The sequence below is a fragment of the Megalopta genalis genome, chromosome 11, assembly GCF_051020955.1.
Source record: "Megalopta genalis isolate 19385.01 chromosome 11, iyMegGena1_principal, whole genome shotgun sequence".
In the NCBI taxonomy this organism is placed as follows: Eukaryota; Metazoa; Arthropoda; class Insecta; order Hymenoptera; family Halictidae; genus Megalopta; species Megalopta genalis.
Window position 1 is genome coordinate 7478214 of NC_135023.1, and position 19923 is coordinate 7498136.

Genomic DNA, 19923 nt, shown 5'->3' on the forward strand with positions numbered 1-19923 from the left:
CGTCGAACCAGCTCCCCGTTTCTGTTCCACCAAACAGCTGAGACAAATCGTACATCAAGTTTTCGAGTGTCGTTGTAAAATGGAAGTTTCAGTCTTCAAATTCATAGCCGAATCGATCGCGAAACAATTTTTTCAGCGTTTCTACAGACGTCTCGTTTCTTAGGACTTTTTAAGAAAAATATATCTTTAGTTTTCCATTCGCCATACCATGCAAAAAAATGTTAGAAAGAAATGAGCGACAGGGTGCAAAAGTAGACGTTTCAAGCTTTGAAATGAGTCGAACTTTGCCATTGTACCGTTCCTTTTTACGAAACGGTGACTGTTTAAAGATCAACAATTTTCCAAAAATCGAAAAGTTCTTGTAACATTTTTATTGTTTCATCACCTATCCATTTATAGCAAAAATGCATAAAATCCGGAGCGTACCAACGACAAAATGCGTAAACTAGAACTGTCGTCAAGTGGGAAACAGGCTTAACGTAACTCGTTATTCAGAAACTGTGCTGTCCGCCGAGTCTTGTCGAGTTCGCGGCGTGTCTTCGCTCACAGACTCGCCTTTGTTGGAATGTTTAATTGCTGGAGGAACGGTGCCATTGTGCGGATTCGAAAGTCATCGTCCCCTACCTGTTCTTCCGTAATTAATGGATCCAACTAACTGTTTGATCGCGGTCTGGGAAAACAATTGTCGACGATCTTGTTTATTGTCGTGAGTCACCGAATCCGTCTCAACGGCATAGTTTTCTAAATGTTTGCTCGGAATGTTGAAGCTCCGGTTATTATCCTTCTCCTCGTGCCGCGATAAAGTCATTTGCTCTCGTGATTTGAAAACTCTGCGATCGTACCGTCGTAACTCGAAACTGCAAACTTTGATCGAATCGACTCGCCATTGATTAATCATTCGACACACAGTCGGTGTTTTATAAATATTTCGCATGCGATTTCGAACGCGTTCTTCTCACTACGAACGTTATTCATCTGCTCCAATTACAACTTCTAAGTTAGAAAAATTGTTAGAAATGAAGTGTTTAAAACGTCTATTACGTATGAACATTCACTTATCGAAAACATCGTGGAATTTTGAGAACGAGGCAATCGTGTCTGTTTGGAGATGAAATAATTGTACCTGGTTAAGGATGAAATAATTGTGCATGCTCGAGGATGAAATAATTGTGCCGGCTCGAGGATGAAATAATTGCGCCTGCTTGAGGATGAAATAATTATGTCTGTCCGAGGACGAGACAATTGTATCTGTTTGAGAACATTCGCTAGACGATGCGGTTATGATAGAAGAAGGGAGGAAAAGGGGCATCGCAGCGCGGTTTCACTTTTCATTGACTAACTCGCGGCAGCGGCGTGGTCACGAAATGTTTGCACAGGCGAGATTACGTTATGGTTTTTGTAAGTGAAATCCCCGGCTCTTCTCTCGAACGTTCTACTTTCTAGCAGTGCCGGCCGCTATTTGCTTTCTTGCATGCGTAGAAATTGCCCGCGATTGATCGGGCCCGCCGCTGGAATCCGCGGCGGGACGATCATAGTCGTGGAAAATTCGAAACTCGCGGGTCCGTTTAGCTGGCGGTGCTTAGGATCGGTGCGGCATCCTCGGCTGACAGTAATTGTCGAGATTTGTCGTGTCTATAAATTAACGCTGTCTCCGTTAATGTCCAGAATCACGGATCCCCGGTCTTTCGAATATGCGACCGCCTGCGATCATAATCGTCGAGTATTATTAAGATTCTCTGTCGGCCGGGGAAATGTATGCGCATCTGCTAAATCGTGAATACGCGGAGTTCGTGCTGCGTGCAACAGAAAAATTGTCCGCTTCAGAAATCATATTAACAGTTCTTTCTTTATTTTCAGTTGCGTTACTTTCAATTTTGCTAGCTTAATTGCACCGTTTTGCAGTCCAACTGCAACTCCGTTTGCAGGAAAATTGACTGCAGCGAACAGTCTACCGGTTTACAGATTTCAAGCTTCTTCTATTTCTCCTTTATTTCTATTTCCTTGCGATCAAATTGTGACATCGTCGTTGAATTGACGATGATTAATCGATCGCATTAATGTCCGTTGAGCGTTCAATGAATCGACGAAATTAAGGCATCGAATACCGAGAAAATTGGATACTAATCAGCGATTCCAGTTTTACAGGAAAATTTAAGATATTATCGAACGTGTAATATGGAAATATAATCTCCACAGATTGCATAATGAAAATGCAGGATGCGAGTTGTTTATTCGTAGGTACGTGCACATTTTAAATTCAGATGCGTTCGTAAACTGCACGTGGAATGGTGCATTCCTCGCCTTTTATTTGATTTGTCCATTTAATTAATTTTCACCTCGCTCTTGCACTTTCAGTTTTCCCTTTACTATCTTAGCTTATTTCGCGATTAGATTCGCAAGAGTTACTCTATCTTCGATAGCCTCTTGCCGAGAATAGAAATTACACGTGCATTTATTGCACGTCTGTATTCCGTGTTGGACAGGAAGCGTGTTGCATTGGTATTTATTATAATAAATGCAGTTTACCGTCTCCGCGAGTTCCGTATGGCACGATGCTGCAGGGCAAAATGTTTACAGATTTCCTTAATTATCGGTTATTATACATTCTTTCTCTAATCCTGCCGCTAGGGATCTTGAAATCAACGAAACAATTTTCCCCCGATTCTCATAACTCTTGGATAATCTGCGAAAATTGGTGTCAGCGTTAAAATTCGCGGTGCAATTATAAATAATTTAAACACTGGGAAACGAACCATGAAATCTCCACTCTATATATGGATCGACCGCTCTGTAAAGCGAAGAAATATTTCACAACCTGTCCCGATCGGATCTCTTATTAAGTCGGTCTAGAGTCTTTTCCGCGGCGGTCTCGATAGATCCCACGATCGTTCGAATTAAGGATGACAGAGAATCGTAACAGGTTTCAATCCGGTGCAACGTCCACAGCGTTCTTCTCGCTCTACATAAGCGTTTAAGCGTGCTCGTTAGCAGACCTTTATGCACTTGTCCGCACATTTTCAAAATACAAAGACAAGTCTGACGTCTTTCAATTAAGAAAAGACATTCTCTTTTCTCTACCTTAGCTTCCTCAGAAATGAGAATTTTCAAAAAGATCCGCTGTCCACTCCTTGGAGTATTCGTCCCATGATATTTATACAACAATTTTATTACAGCTAATTTATAATAATTCATAGTAACTTACGAGTTACAATAGTTAGTCATTAATCAGTTTAATGTTTGCCCAGCTTTGCATAAAAACAATTTCTATTGAATAATAAGATCGCAATGCTGACAAGATTAGACTCCGATTCTTCTCATCGAATCCAGGGCAACAGGTGTTGCTCATAAAATCATATTCAAACTGGAATCGAACGGAGACATCAAAGAAACGCCAAGTTTCTTGCGGTTCGATCGCAACTCGGAGCTGTTGCCAAGGCGAGAAAAGCTTTTTCCAAGCGATTCTCGAGAAAGTGATCGGTGAAAAATGAACGAGGAATGAGTTGCGTTAGGATCGACGACATCCTTGATAAATCCGTGAAATGCCGGTCGCGATCGACGATCGAACAGCAGTTCTTATCTGTTCTCGTTTCGTTCTTTTCTTTTTCGGGCCGCGACCGAACGGACTACCGGTGGGAAATCATTCACGCTGTGCAGGTCCGAGAGAAAGTGCCAGCCGACTATTTTCTAATTGTCCGCATCCGCTGGAAAAGTAGCGGCAATTACGGTTCACCCTACTGAATCTATAGTTAAATCGTTGATTAACGGCGCTACACGGATTCGCCGGGTAATGACTCGCGAAACGCGTCAGCGGGATCTTTCTTTTCTTCGTCTCCTCCTCTCGCCATTTCGTTGCTGCCACGCGCCAATGATTTCGCATTCGATTTCACGCCGACGACGAAATTACTTTCGATCTGCCTCGGGGACCATCCACGACCGTTTTCCGTCTTTCCCCTATTTTACGTTCGATCTGCAGTCAATTCTTTCTCATGGAAACAACTCGATGCTTACTCAACCCTTTGCACTACGATTTCTCTTCGCGTCGATTAGCGCTTCTTTGTCCTCAACGATTTCCATAACAAAACGACACAATTTTTAACGTTCAATAATGCATTCGACCTATTCGCTTTTGTCGTAAATTCATAAAATCCGCAGTCTAATAGTAAAGCATTTAGGCGAAACAGCGCAGTACCACGAAATCAGACGTAATACTAGTAAGTTGTGTCTTCGACTTAACAGTCTACTTTGATATCATACCGCCGAGGCCTGTGTCTCTTGATAAGCGCAGAAAAGTTAACGATAGAGTGAACTGTGTCTGTCACATGACCCGGAAGATCGGTCTAAAAAGATCCGAATCTGATTAACGCGATTCGTACAATACAGCTGGCCTCGACGAAGCGAAGCATGATCGAAAAACTATTGGATCCAAGGTTTCGGAGGGAACCTTGCAGCTTTCGAATGCATCGAATGCTGCGGGTTTGAATAACCTATACATGTATATAAAAAGGTACGAACAGATTCGTATCACAAATAAAAGTGTGCCAGCGCAACGGTACAAAAACGCACTAATGACGAAAAATGAAACTTCTCTTTCCACTTCTGATCATTTTAATGCTGCGGCATGCCCTAATTAAGTCAACACCGGTCGTAACTCCAACACCGAGGCTCACGAGCACAAAGTTCAACTCATTTTCGCCAGAAGCCATCGTTAATTTACCACGGTGCAATTAATGACGATCCTAAACACTCTCCGCAGACCTTTAGTTGCGCAACGCGGTTTCGCCTTTGTTGTATAGAGATCATGACGCGTGATACGAGCGCATTAACGCGTTAATTAATTCGGTAATCACACGGTCTCGCAGTTGGGACCGCGCGCGATCCCGTTTTAATCAATCCGGGCTGCGTCTCGGCGCTCCGGTTCGTTGGTAATCTTCGGAGAACGTCGAAGGATTTACAAAACCGGAGAGGCTATCGACGTTGTCTCGATAAGCAGATTTGAAGAAAAAGCGACATCATCGGAACCGATTGTCGTTGCATATGCAAGTCGGGACAGTTATCGGTTTGATACGGGAAGGCTCGCCGGGTGTCACGAGTTGCACAACTGCAAGTGCGTCTCGTCGAATTGAATTGAAGCGTGATTACCATTCGGCTGGTGGCTTGATCAATTTCCTTTCTTTTTTTCCGGACGATGGAACGACGGCGCTCGCCGGGAACGCAAACCGGAGCACAAAGAACATCTTGCGCCATTAGATGTCGCCATTCAAACGGTCGAAAACGATTCCCGCTCGTTAGGAAATGCGACACATATCCGGACGCGTATTCAGGACCGACGATCAATTCAATTTGCCAGATTCGCTTCATTCGATTCGATTGGCACTTGCGTTAATTAATCCTTTGCGGACGAGGATTTTTTTGAAGCGGCGATTATAAGACGGTGTTTTTCAGTGTCGTCGCATATTTAATTCCGCATTGCTGGTTTCACGTTGTTTAACGTCGGTTATAGAACTCGAGGAAAAATTTGGCTTAGGGTAGTTGGCACAGCTTCTGTCCAGTCTTTCGAGTTGAATAAGCGTCGTCGTCGTTTACGTCGCTCGGATGGCTGGTGACCGCATGGATGATGCTCCATCGTGATTTGTAGTCTGTCTTTGGGAGGAAAAAAGGCTCGAGGTATAACTGACAGGAACAATTACTTTGTCCTCAATGTTCCTTGCCGCGAATCTATGAATAACATTGTCCTTGCGATGTTAAAAAACATTCTTTTGTTAGGGGAAAGACTGTACGAACGTTGAAGGAAATTCTGGGAATACCGAAGAACGCTGGAACAGTTGAAGGATTCTCTAAGATTTGGATCAAGAATCTTGGAAATATGAACCTTTCTAGGGGTCCTAGGGAAAGTTAAATAATATTAGGAATGCGTGATTGTAAGAATAAAACCAGCAAAGGAATCTAGGGAAAGCTGAATGATAGATATTGAAATTTAAGAATGAACCTTCCAAAGAGTCGAGCGATCTTGGTAATGTAAAAATGTACCTTCCTAAACAGTCCTAAACGATCCTGAAACAACCCTCGATTTCCACAATCGTCCACAGCATCAAGCACAGCGAAGGTTCCCACGTGTTTCCTGGAATCCAGCCGCTTCCTGGGAGGTTCATCTCCGGACCAAACAATTAATCCGATTTCCTGGAATCAGCAGAAAAATAACCGAGTTCTCGCTGCGAGAAACGCAACAAGCTAGGATGAGCACCGACCGCCTGGGGTCAGGGATTAAATTAACAACGACAACTAATTGGCGGGCCGTGTGTGCTGCAGATATGGTGACCGCAACGGTGAAACGCGATTCGCGTTGCCCAGAGGGGGAGTCCTCACCTTGAACGTTATGCAACCCGCGATTAACATACGCACCGAGCCTCGGGTCGTCGGGTTGGGGTTACTTCGTGGAAAAACTGCGCCGGTGTCTGGCGTGTCCGATGGACATCTGAAACGGTGCCAGTAGTCCCGACAAGCAATTAGAACATTCCATGGAAACGTTTCCCTCTGCTGGACCCGCGCCGCCGCCAACGACGACGACGACGACGATGACGACGAGCTCATCTGCTCTCTCCACGGACACGCTTTTTCTCTCCCTGCAAAACTCTACTCTAACGGTCATCTAATAGAGCAATTACACGCTGTTCACGGGACGTGTTTACAGTTAGCCCTTTCCAATCTTTCGGACTTATTAACAGCCTTTCAAAATTAGAATTCACCCCCTTGATAGCAACAAACATTTTCTTATTAACCAATTCCTTTGGTTTTCGCGAGAGAATAATATCGTCTCTTTAAATGGAGGTCGGAGAACGTTCCTGGATGTTTTTGTGTCGATCCTTTGATCTATTGCTTCTGACAGCCTTCTCTGATCATTCCAGTGCACCTAAACGCACCTGTGTGCACACAGCGTTGCAGTAGAACTAGAAATAACCGCCACGGTGTCAACAATAATGTTTTCATTACTTGTCTCGTTAAGTATCGGTCAACAAATATTTTTCTCTGATTAAACAATGGTTGCAGAAAGTTGCTGTATCTTTTTTTTATAACGATTCTCTGATTTGTTGTTTTCAGAGAAGTTGTTAAATTTTCGAGACACCCGAAAGCTTGCATTAATTTTGAATGGTGGGAGTAAAAAGCGTACAAGATAGAATGAACATGTGCTCGAGGAAGACAGTAAGGCAACCGTTGCCAAAAAAGGTAGCGAGGAGACACGCACGGCCGGATCGAGGAACGAAAGTCGCTTCCGCCGTTTCGGGATCAGAATTCGTGCCCGCACGAAATTGGTGGCGAAAGTTGTTGACATTAAACGGGGCAACGGTGATCGCGTGGCACTATGGTCGCGGCGACACCAGGCCAGCAGTTATTCATTATTCATGACTCCGCGGTAATTATACATTTTAATGATTTGCAAATGTACTTTGCAATTCCGCTTCGATGAGGCATCCCATTCGATATTTTCATTGAAGAAGGTCTGCCGAGCCAGCCTGAGATCTCTCGCTGGCTCTCGATAATAATTTATGCGAACGTAAACACGCATTGTTCGGCGATAATGCGGCGTGGAAATATTTTTCTTTCCGGTCGCGGTTCTTGGAACACGTCGCGGAGATCGTTTCAGGAGGAAATAAAATGGTGGACCGGTTCGAGAGACGAAAATCTTGTACTCTCCGGAGACCCTGATTTTTCTGCATTCCTCGCGGATGATGCATTCCGCCGCATCGAGCAATGCAAGCTAATAATATCACGCGAAAGTCGCAGTCGTACCGCGTGTACTCGCGTGGTATCGCGTTACTTGGGATCCAGTTCAACTGCAGGCTACCTTTCCTAAGTCGACAAAAGATGGTCGACTGTAAGAGACACCTTTGCAGGCCGCTCTCCTGTCCACTGCGGGCTGTTAAACAATATTGCAACGGGTGACCCGGCGATCTGCACACCTGGACTTTCTAGAAACGATCCGAAGCATACAAAGCATCAATTTGTTGTGCCCTCTGCGTGTTGCTTACGGCGGAGCCTCTTCTCAAAACAATTCCATGCAATTTTATACACTGCTGCATCAAGCAAATGCATCGGCCGCTGTAGTATAATTTGATACGTTATACATGATATCATACATTGGCGCATACGAAACAACCAAACATTTCCCGTCTGGTAAAATCTGCACTTTTTGAATCACTACGTCATTGTTTCAAGCCATTTCATCGCGTCGAACCGTTTAATTAATTCAAACATTTTCACCATTTTGGTTTGCTTAATCGATTCGAAAAGTTCCGCAATCTTGAACTGCACCGATGTATCCGTTCAATGTATCAAATCAACATGTATAATATATTTTAATATTCAAACGGACCAGAACAATGCGTTCAAATTCACACGAATAATTTGAAAGGTCGATCAGCGATCGCAAGTCCGGATTGCTGTCGGGCGATATTTGTTTGACGTGCTAGCCTAAATATCAAGCGAGTTCGCCGGGTATGTGAAAGGGCCGCTCACCCCTGCACTCTGCATGTTGCACGTGCAGCGTGTACAGGCCGCCACGTGTCGCGCGTGGCGCATTTCTCTCGGAACTTTTGGTCGTTCTCGCGAGAACACCCTGTAGATCGGTGGCAGCCGGTGCAACAGGTGTTGAGCGCACCGCAACCCGGCTCTCTGCGTTCGTTCTCGGTTTCTGTGCAGCTTCGCAGCTGGTTCTGCGCAACAAATCCTGCCCACAGTTTGTGAGTCATGAAAATTTATAAGATCCGCGCGGGACATGGTTCTAACGTTCCATGAAAACGTCGGTTTCTGAGTTATCTAGTACCCGCAGTGCAGCTGCACTTGTGCAGCGGTTGCAGTGCACAGGAACACGCTTCTCGGAAATTACTATCCTCGAATAAATTTAGAGTTTCGACATTATCGATCGACGGTAAACTGCATTTGTGCATTAGCCGGACAGAAAGATTTTCAAAATTTTTAATTCTCGATAAACTGCGCAGATTAGAGGATGCTGTACTTGCGCGTTAATTTCCAGCGATGTTCTTGAACGTGAATACCTTGATAAAACCTTGCGCAAATTAATTTCAAGTTTTAGCATTAACGGTTGGTGGTTTAGAGAAGGTAAGAATTAGAATGCGTATTCGTTGCGAGTACAAATTATAGAAAGAATGGTTCGATCGGAATGTTTAAATAATGCTTCGAATTGTTTCTCTCGTTTCGCGACTCGATTTTCTAACGCTCGAGCTGTCGTGTAGCAATTTCTCGAGCCAAGATTCCCTCGTTTGATCGATGTCCTCTGTGTCGCAACGAACTGTACAATTTCATGCGAAATACACTCGCCAGTTTCTTTGACTCGACTTCCTCCGAGCGAAGCTCATCAGCCTCGTGAAGTCATTGTGTCACCAAGAACGATAGGACCCAGTTCTCATGAGTCCCAGGACCTGGCGTGTAGGAGAACACACGCAATCCGCACGACAATTCCAACGACAGAAGAGGAAGAGCTATTCTAGTTGGACAGAAAACTGCCTGAGTACAGTCTGGTGCAGCCACATTCTCTCCCCGCGATTCTCCGAAACCCTAACTTCTTCGAAAACAGAATTCTTCTTTCTATTCTCCATTAACATTTATTCCTCGTCTATATTATCTCGGATTTTTCATTCTCGCACAGCTACAACCATTGTCTTTAAAAAAAGTTACCCCGAGATCGGCATATTCCACCGATCGAGGCACGTTAATTTCGGACAAAATGAGCATTTTCGCATACAAAAATTTTGTAAACATCATCCGAGGATTGTCAAAGTTTAACAATTACTATTGCTTAAAAAATGCTTTAAGACTGTATAACAACTCAATAAACTTTTTACTCTGTAAAAATGGCTGCGCGGATCCGACGAATACTTTATCTACTATCAGTCTATAGTTTTCTCAAGAAAGTGTGTACAGTAGTTTCTCGAAAAAAAGAATGATTTAGATTCGAGGAATGTCCTGCGGACGGGTTCAACGGCTCGGCATGGCAGGCGTGGGCGTAGGGTCGGTCGCGTTTCCACCTGGAAGCGATTATTGCGGGTGACTGTACGCGTGGCAGGGCACACGTCGAGTCACGGAAAGGCACAGAAAGGCGGCGGGTAGCATTCGGGTTCGCAGAAGTAACCGGCACAATGCGGAGAACCGGCCCGAGAGCCCGATGTTGGCCCGGTGCGGAGCGGCGCGGCGCGGCGCGGCCGTTTCGCTCCGACCTCTTTGCGGCTACGTGGGAGGAATAGGAAGTCGTGCATTAAATCCGAACCTCCACCTTTCAACGGTTAAACGCTTCTCAAATAGAATGTACAGGAGATACCGGCTAGCACCGGCACAAAAGCGAGATCGTGATTGCGCTCATTTTTCAGTTAACACTCGAGGAATTCGCTCCTTCTTTCGTCGACGCGACGCGACGCGACGGCCTGCTTATGCTTTCGAAACAACGCGACGGACCGGCCGGAGCTGTGTTCTGCTCGAAAAGCCTGGAAAATCGATTATGTTTCCCCGAGGAATGCGACCGTCGATGAGAAATTGCGACACGCCTCGGAAACCTCTTCTGAAAGCGGTTATTCCACTCGTCGCGTCGTCGGCCGCCTCTGATATGACGCGTTCAGCATGCCGATCTGGTATCTTATGAGCGCCGCGGCAGACGTGCGCGATGTTTCTCCGAAGTCAGAGTACGTACTCGGCGAAACTCTGACTAATTTCGCCGATGCGATTAATTCCGGTGGTTCCGTCGCATCTGCATGCCACGCAGGTGCATCGAGATAATTAGGTACCACTTCATTCGGCGACGTAGAATGCGAACTCGTTCCGTTCGGGAGACCGTACGCGCAATTTCGGGAGACGTGTAATGTATGCGAGATTCTTACTTTCATCTTGTTTATACGGTCTTGGAATCTTCACTGTTACCGGTAGCTACCTTGAATTGATAAGTAGACCGCGGATATTTGTGCAGAATAATTGGAAGAAACATTTCATTTTAAATGAAATTGAGATTATATTAATACGCTTTATATTGTATTGAGTCACTTTTATAATACAGTGTTTAAAAATCTAGGCTAGGAGTGTCGTTTAACAATGACGTGCATTCTAGTGCTGAATTATAGTGACATTGAGATTTTATAGCACATAAACCTCGCATTCTAAGTTTCCGATAAAATATGTCGAATACATTTTCATAAGAACTTGGATCACGACGTTGAATAGATATCATTTATGTTCGTCTACGGGGGTTGAAAATGCGGAACCAATTCTCCCTGAACAAGTTTCAGGCGAGTTTTGATATTTTGTCCGCGCTGTTGAAATAGTTTGTCGATCACGGAGATCGCAGTGCTGTTACATGGCAAATCCCAGGAATCCTCTTACCCGGGATAAAAATTTCCAGGGCAACCCTCGCGAGGAATTAACTGGGTGGCTTGCACGCCCCGCGTCGGTGGACACTTGATCTAATTGAACACACAGCAGCGGTCGCGCGAAGTGTGAATAGTGTCATGCGCGAGATGATGAAACGCGAAAGGATTTAGCCTTCGTGTCCAAGGCTGACTGCTCGAACGGCGAACAATCGTCCACGCTTTAAGCCGGTTTCACGCGGTCTGCTAATTAAAACTTGAAGAGTGCGAGGAAATCGCGAACTTCCCTGTGCTCCACCACGCAGCTCGCCTGGGGTGCCACCGAAATACATTCTGTCAGGCAGAAAACGCTCTACTAAAATTATTAGCACAACCATTCAGACGTATCTGCTCGACTAATCAGATTCATTAATTTTATCCTATATTTTTTGTTTGAAAAATGGATTTCTTTCGAAGGAATTCTTATAGCTAGAACTAGCAGATATAATTAGAGTTTCTTGGCCTGAGGTTTCTTTCACTTCTACGCTAATTGCAACTTCTTTTTCTTGCAGGAACAGGAAAATTGATAATTATTGTGTTCGCGCATGAATCGCCGGTTATAATTTTCGGTTCGCCGGGTTTTTGCAGATTTTTGGACTGCCGTGTGAAATCCGCGAGCAGATCGCGACGGATGCTTACGGCGTTGCGAAATGCAACAACAATTACGCGAGACGCAGACTAATTTGTCGGGGGAAGCAATTCTATTGACGAATTCCACGCTCCCAGGACACGGTTCCGCGATTATTTTATCTCCGAGATTGTATAATCGCGGCCGAACAGTGGAAAAAAATCGCTGCGATGCGCTTCCCATGATTCGCGAACGGTGAAAAGTTGTTTCGCGATTACGCAATCCCCTCGCCTTTTCCCCCCGAAACGACACGATTTTTTAATTCAATCTCGGCCCGACTACGACTGTAAAAGGCGGTCGAGCAGATGATTTGTCTGGCTTGTCACAAGTTAAACGGCCGCGTGCTCGATAATGCCGCGCGAGACTCGATTTTGCACAACAATGTGTCTTGGAAAGATATTGGAATATTGCCGCAATATGTATTTAGTCAACAAAAAACCGTTTCATAATGTATTGGGACATTCGCGGACATCGTTAGCCAACCTGTTTGTTCCTTTCATTAAGAGTCTTTCAATCAAGCCGCTCGCCGAAGCTACAGTCAATTGTTGCTCAATCAATTTTTCTAATTTGCACCGCATTGTTTTATAACGATCTGTTAATTATTATTCGTAGAAGCTGAAGCAGGCGCGAACTCCTTTCGTCATTTTGCACAACAATTGTTCTCGTTTCGCTGAGTGTTAATTGCACTTTCCACTGTCGCGTTTTGCACCTTCCATTAACATGTAACAGTTAATCTAACGGGCGTACAGGTTAAAACCGATCCCGTTTTAGACCAAAGAGTAGAAAAACGACGACTGCGGCACATATTCCAGGCAGATATGCGGTGGCGAAAACCGCTCGATGGAAACTGTTAGCGCACGCTGTACAGTTTTCTTTGGTTTGCACACGCCGATGTTGCGAAACCCGTGCAACAATAATCCGAACTTGAGGGCAGATGACGCAGAGCTTCGGACCGCGCGAAATCATCTCGGGCTCCGCGATCATTTCCATTTCCAGCAAAGAAAAGGGGACAAGTGCTGGTATTTGTGTTCGCCACTCGTTTTGCATCTCGGGTAACGCCTTTCAGAGGCTGTTCGAGAGTTACGAGCACGTAGAGAACGTTTCTCTATCGCGTGTCGGCCGAGCCGTACAGTCCAGAAAAGTGATCTCGATGAAAGCATGGAAATCTGACACGGTTTTCTAAAAAGCGTCCACAAGTGGAGCGAAATTTTGCTGGCTAATTGTTGTTCGAACGCGATCCTTGCATAATTCGGCGTAGTTTCTACCGAGAACCTTGAGAAAATCGACAGCGCAACAATTAAATAATTTCACCGAACGACTTTTCACTTTAATTGGGCGAGCGGTACATCCATCTGCCGGTATCAAAATTAAAATTTTCTAAAACGAAGATAAAATTGGCCTAAATTTTTCTTAGCTCCTAAGAAGATTACTCTAGCTTCTAAAAATTTTCTGAAAAATGTTTCTAGTATTTGGAGATTATATCCAGACTCTGATGAATTTTTTCTCTTCTGTTTCAGGTATCAGCAAGCAGGTGACAATTAGAGGCCGACAGCATGAGGAACTCAACGCTCCTGAAATGGGCGCAGAACTCTGCGAATAGTAAAAATCAAACGAGCAAAAATGGTGAGCGGATTCGGCAGCGATCTCTGAATGAGATCGACGACGTGATCGACAGGTCTGGTTATGTAAAATCGTTGAATTCTTGTTCTAGGGACGACTAGAAACTGGATACACCCACCGGATGCGCTCCAAAAAGGCCACATCGCCTACCTGGTCAAGGTACGGTTCGCTCGCCTCTTTAGAAATTCGTTCGGCTATGCAGAACGTTTCAAAACCGACGACGGACAATCGTCCAATCTGCAAGAGAAAAACGAGTGAAAAGTGTGAAATGATAAGCGTGGATGCGATTTCACTGGAGTCGTTTCGCGGACTCTCGATTTCACGGATTTCTCTTTGGCTCTTTGTGCTCTTTATTGACTTGAACGCATGTAGGACGCCGAAGTGTGCACGAAATAATCTTTTGCACGGAAATAGAAACTGTTTCGTGGTAGGAGCCTCCAGTTATTCTTATTGCAACAGCCTGCGTTTCCGCGAAATTTTTGGTTTTATAAATTCCATTGCAGTTGCGCAACTCGCTGCACAGAAACTATAACGGTATTGAGTTTCTTTTAATTTTATTGATTGACGTAGCGTTGAAAATACTCGAATCAAGGACAACAGTGCGTACGGACATAGACTTTCTAACTGTATGAACGCTGCAGGGATTCGTTCGTCTTAACCAGGTAGCTGTTTTTGACGAGTATACTCGTCGTAACACAAAATGTTCGATTTCCTCGTGACGAGTATACTCGCGAAGAATTGCTGACTGGTTGAAAAGTTTACATACTTTGTTGTTCTTGATTAAATTATATATCTTACAAAAGTGTTGTAATTGAGAAGAAAATCAAACATATACAGTATAATTGCAATAACCCACACGCTTTTCAAAGAGATTGCAACAGCGAACTGGTTAAAACCAACGCGACCTCGAAACATTTTTGCAAAAAAGAAAAAAGCAACAGAACCATTACCACGTTCTTGATTGCCTCCAAAAATGAATAATTAATTTTCTAGAACACCTTGGAAAAGTTCTCACTCTTCCAATTGCACAGAATTAATTTAATTCTCCTGCACTGACAAATTGCGTTTCATACAAATCACTCCAAATATAGCGAAGCCAGCGCAGCACTCTTCGCACGGTCTATTTAGCGCGTTACACAATTCCGACGGTTTTGTAATAAATAAATAACGACTTATTAATAACCTCCGGACCTCCTCCGCGGACATACAAACGCATTCACCATAAAGTGCACGCGAAGCCAGAAGCGACAAGCGAATTTAGCAACCGAGGCCGAGTGCACGCGGTTGCAAAACCAATCGTTCGCGAAGAAAAACAAACCGATCGCGATCGCGGCGCCATGTGCTGTCGATATTTCTCCAGATATCGACCTCTTCACGGAAAGGTGAAGGTCGCGACACGATTCGATGTCGCTGCAATTTTTTTGCCTCGTGTATTACGCTTCGCGAAAACCTCGACGATCGTCGCGACTGACTTCTTTCTTCTCGGTTTGCAACGTTACTAGATAAAGGAGGTAATTTATGCGCCGCTTTTCAAACAGACGAAGTGGGCAACGAATTTGCTGCGGACAAATAGATTCCGAGCTTTATCTGCGGATGCCGCAGACAACGTCGCGGTTCCTCCGCATTGCGGATTCGCGAGGGATGCATTTTATCACGCTCCGCTTTTTAATTAGCTACGGGCGTATCGTGCTATGTTGTACAAGATGAGACACTTGTTTTCGTTAATGAACCTTGTCCGCGATTAAGACGTTCGATACCATTTCATTTCAATATGTTCGTTCCGAATATACCGCTACGTATCTCTATTACGAAGTGTTTTATCACACTTCGCTTTTTAATTAACTTACGAAACTCGTTCGCGATTTCATCATTGCCCAAGTAATTGATTAAATGCTAAAGAATTTTTTGAACTCCCTGAATAGTAATGCCATGCGTTACAATCTCAAGTAACAACGTCTAATTTAAGTGATCTGTCTGTTTGAATGGAAACGTCGAGATCGTGGACACAGGTGGTGATGGTGGTAACAAAGTGTTAATCAAATAATCAACTTTTGTGTGCAAGAGGTTCCTGCGCTTTGTCGTCGTGCGCTTCGATTTGAAGTGAACTAACACGGAATTCTATTTTGGGAAATATTTGTTCACCCGAATCACGTGCACCGCCTGCTGCATTGGTCCCTGTCGCTCGAAAAAAGTTGCATAATCCCCTCACGGTGTTCCTCGCCTTTCATTTCTCTATAGGAATCGGTTTGGCACGCGTGTGCGCGCCTCTTTCGGAATACGAAATGCTTTGTGCGCCGGGCAACGTGCGAAAGGTTCGTTGCACCTTGAAATTTCGCGACTGAGGTGCATTTCACTATCCTTCCAACCGAGACGAATCGGCCATCCCCGCGTCGAACCCGGTGTCGTTGGATTTCCGGCGGTTAATCAGCATAACGACCTCCATCCGCTAAATCGGACCGTTGCTTCCTCTTTTTGGAGGAGTTCAATGCCGCTGGGTACGATGCAGAACATTTCCGATTAATCCGAATTGATCTAAACTCCTCTGTGCAACCATTTCTGATCAGCGAACAAGGGTTAATCGATCGGCCTTCCATCATGGGAGATCAAAATCGCGTGCCACGAAGATCAATGTAGCAAGATCTGCTCGCAATTGACTAAATTTAGAGGATCATACCGCGCACCGCAACAAGATCGTTAAAGTAAAAATAGATCAGCTGATTCGTATCGATGCCACAAAGTCGTAATTGCACGTACGCATGGCGTTCAATCAACATTAGCTGCCTTGACCGTTGAGCCCGTTGTCATAGCATCTCCGCGGCTTATTATGAGGCAATGGTTCATGATAATCGCCGGCGGCCGGAGAATGCACTGGAAAAAAGATAGAATACATAATGCATCCGCATGTGCTTACCCTCGATTCAGAATCTTTCGCGTGCAACTTGGAATGTCTTCTAGCTGTCGATTACAGAAGTAACGAACCCCTAAAAAGTACCACCACACGCCTAGCTCATTTCTCGATGAAACATTTCAGTATCTGGGCAGCACGGAAGTCGACCAGCCAAAAGGTATCGATGTGGTGAAGGAAGCGATCTGCAAGCTGAAGTTCAACCAACAGCTTCGGAAGAGCGAAGGCACAAAGACTCCGAAGGTCGAGCTGACCATCAGCATCGATGGTGTTGCGATTCAGGAGCCGAAGACGAAAACATCGCCGAAGGTACCATTGCATTCCGAAGTCCATCGAGCGTTAAAGTATTCAGCCAGACTTGATATTCAGTCGATCGCCTCTTTCCAGCGGATTATGCACCAGTACCCACTGCACAGAATATCCTACTGCGCCGACGACAAAGGCGAGAAGAAGTTCTTCAGCTTCATCGCGAAGGAAGAGGACGCGGAGAGGCACACGTGCTTCGTCTTCGTCAGCGATAAGCTGGCCGAGGAGATCACGCTGACGATTGGCCAAGCGTTCGATCTAGCATACAGGCGGTTCTTGGAGACCTCGGGAAAGGATCTAGAAACACAGAGGCGATGCATGGTTCTGCAACAGAAGATCAAGCGATTGGAGCATGAGAATAATGTGTACCGCCAGCGATTGCAAGACATTGCTGCTATTAAAGGCTCGGTTAGTTTTAAGAATAGTTATAGGATTTCAAAATGGAATAGCCAGGTTCAGACGATTCGAATTGAACGTTGTATTGAATTTTATGGCTGCTGAGAGCCGATCTAGGACTTAAATGGGCTAATTAAATTTATATGATTTTATAATTGTATAGCCTGGGATTATCTCATGGAATGTTACAGTCCTGTAGCCTAAACTTCTTGCCTAAAGGCTTCAATCAACTGATCAGCTCACTAGAATTGTGTAGTTGTTCGTAGTGAGTTTAGAGAGAGATCAACGCGTCCCCAAAAAGTATATTAAAGAAAATTGACTCCAAGGGTTAGAGCTACTCCCCGTGGAGAAGTGTAATAGCGAATAATGATCTCATTATCCTTTTCCTAGGCGGATGTATCGGCTTACTTGTCGCAGCACAACCTACCGGATATCCTACACGTCCCTGGGGCATCAGGCGAGACAACGCAGGTGAACGGAACTAGCAACAAGTCCTCTCTGAACACCAGCAACGATACTAATGGAAATACGCCGAACGGATCGCAACCACCTCCGGTTCCTCCGAGAAGTTTTGAGAAGACTTTTGATGATAACTTTATGGCGTATGTAGTGTACTATCATCACGCGTTGATTTCCACTTTGCAAATGACACTATGCCTTGAACAGGTTTAGAAATTGATTTAGAGTTGAATTTAGAAGAATTTTAATTTATACAAACAGGAGTGAGCCACCAATTCCTACACCATCGGTTGGCACTAAGCTGGAAGGACTGCTGATGGACGAGTTCGAGGAAGATTTTAATCCAAGAGCGTATGAAACAGCGTCCAATGGCATAGCGAATCATCAAACAAATCATAATCCTCTTTTGAATGGACAGATATCACCGAGTTCGAACTTCTTTTCTCAGAGTAATGGCACTACAAGTCCTCCTCCATTGTGTAAGTTAATTATCAATGACTTTTCCAATAGGATTTTCTATCAATGACTTCTCTAAAGTTTCGTGTTTTAATGTGTTTCTTCTTTTTTCCTTTGGTTCAGTGGCTCCACCACCAAAGGCAAAGGATTCTAGACGCCAAAATGGAGTGAAGGAGGATTTATTTGGCAGCATTCCCTTCAACCCACCACCACCGATGAATGTAAAAAATGAGTTCAATGATCCGTTTGAGATGGGCGAGTTTGGAGCACCCACGACGATAACCAATCCGAGCCAGCAGGAATTGGAAAACGCTATTGGCCTTTTAGATAAGAAACTACTTGAAATGAAGGTGCGTAATCTGATTTATACATTTTTATTCAATAGTAAGTGCAGTGAATAATTAATGATTGATATTTTAGGATGGTTTTAGTAGAGGTCTTTCCATCGACACCGATGACTTCTCGCTGGAAAGCTTGGACCCCCTACGAAACTGAACGGAAAGCAACCCTTTAAAAAAGGGAGAGACAAGGGAAAGGCCAATTATGCATTATATGTTCGTTAGAGAGCATAAAAGTCCAGGAAACGTATAGGCAAATTAGGAACTACATTTATACAAAGCCAAAATTAGTCAATTATTATTATAATTATTCTAATCGTATATTTATCGTGATGTATGATATTTATCACACGCCTACTAAATATTGACAGTAGTGTTAAGCTTTGATACCGATCAGTGCAGGATGTTACATCGCTAAAAGATCTTGAGAAAACGAATGGTATTGATACTCGCATTGATTCCGCTATTAATACTGTTTGTTTTTTCTTGGGAGGAATTTAATTGTTTTAGCGCACTGTGAGAAAACAAAAAAAGATTGATGAGGTTATTGAATCGAAAATAATTAGAATCTCAAAGACTCCTTAGAAATCCTCCGTGCCTTCTACTAAATTGTTATATTTACATATGAAGGAACAAAATGCTATTTGGAAATCTTATGAATAGAAGATACTCTATTCAATGAATGAAGTCTTTTCCCAAGAGAATGGGAATTGCCACCCTTCCACATAATCAATTGCAATCGCAGCAAAGTGGCGATCCGATATTTCTTTTATCGGGGAATGTTTGAGAACAATACCGACAATAGTCGTGTCCTTATTATCATAAGGTTTCAAGAGAAATTAGTAATATATTTTTATGCAGATATAATCTAACTTAGGGCCAACTACGTCTGTGCATTTCTCGCGATGCGAATTCGTAGAAGAAAACAGAATCGAGAAACTAACTAAAATAGTGATAATCATTACTCTACTAATAGATGTGCCTGTATGAATAACATCTGAAATATTTCCATTGAAATCATTCCCTATTTTTTCCTTCGATCGTTACTCCACTTTCCAAGAAGACACATAAGGGAAAAGCGGATTGGCATGAATGTCGTTGAAGACTTTTAGTCCCGATTTTTGCAGACGTTTATGTGTGTCGAAATCATGCAATGTTTGGAGACCGTGCAAGCCGATGCGTTTGATACAGTAAAAGGAAGGTTATTAATTGTGTACATATGAAATGCTGTTTTATTATTGTTGCTCTATTGTTTAAGCATTATCGTTAAGAATATAATGCGTGAATAATGTAACCAAGAAATCTGTTTTCTTTTACGCCATATCCTACATGCATTCCATATAAAGAAAAGTAAAGCAACATAAACTTTATTCATACGATTCTGAAATGAAAAACATTTATACAAATTTTGAC

General features: G+C 43.9%; 1 protein-coding gene across 2 annotated transcripts in view; it reads left to right on the forward strand.

Moving 5' to 3' along the window:
- Nucleotides 1-19812, forward strand: part of LOC117226200 (PTB domain-containing engulfment adapter protein 1) — a 31093-nt gene extending 11281 nt beyond the window's left edge. For both annotated transcript variants that reach the window (XM_033480323.2, XM_033480322.2), the window contains exons 2-9: nt 13548-13653; nt 13742-13809; nt 16682-16864; nt 16943-17269; nt 17648-17859; nt 17978-18195; nt 18296-18522; nt 18593-19812. In XM_033480323.2, coding sequence (XP_033336214.1) covers nt 13584-13653; nt 13742-13809; nt 16682-16864; nt 16943-17269; nt 17648-17859; nt 17978-18195; nt 18296-18522; nt 18593-18667 — 1380 coding nt within the window. In that variant the 5' untranslated portion in view covers nt 13548-13583 and the 3' untranslated portion in view covers nt 18668-19812. The remainder of the gene's footprint in view (nt 1-13547; nt 13654-13741; nt 13810-16681; nt 16865-16942; nt 17270-17647; nt 17860-17977; nt 18196-18295; nt 18523-18592) is intronic.
- Nucleotides 19813-19923: the final 111 nt, after the last annotated feature.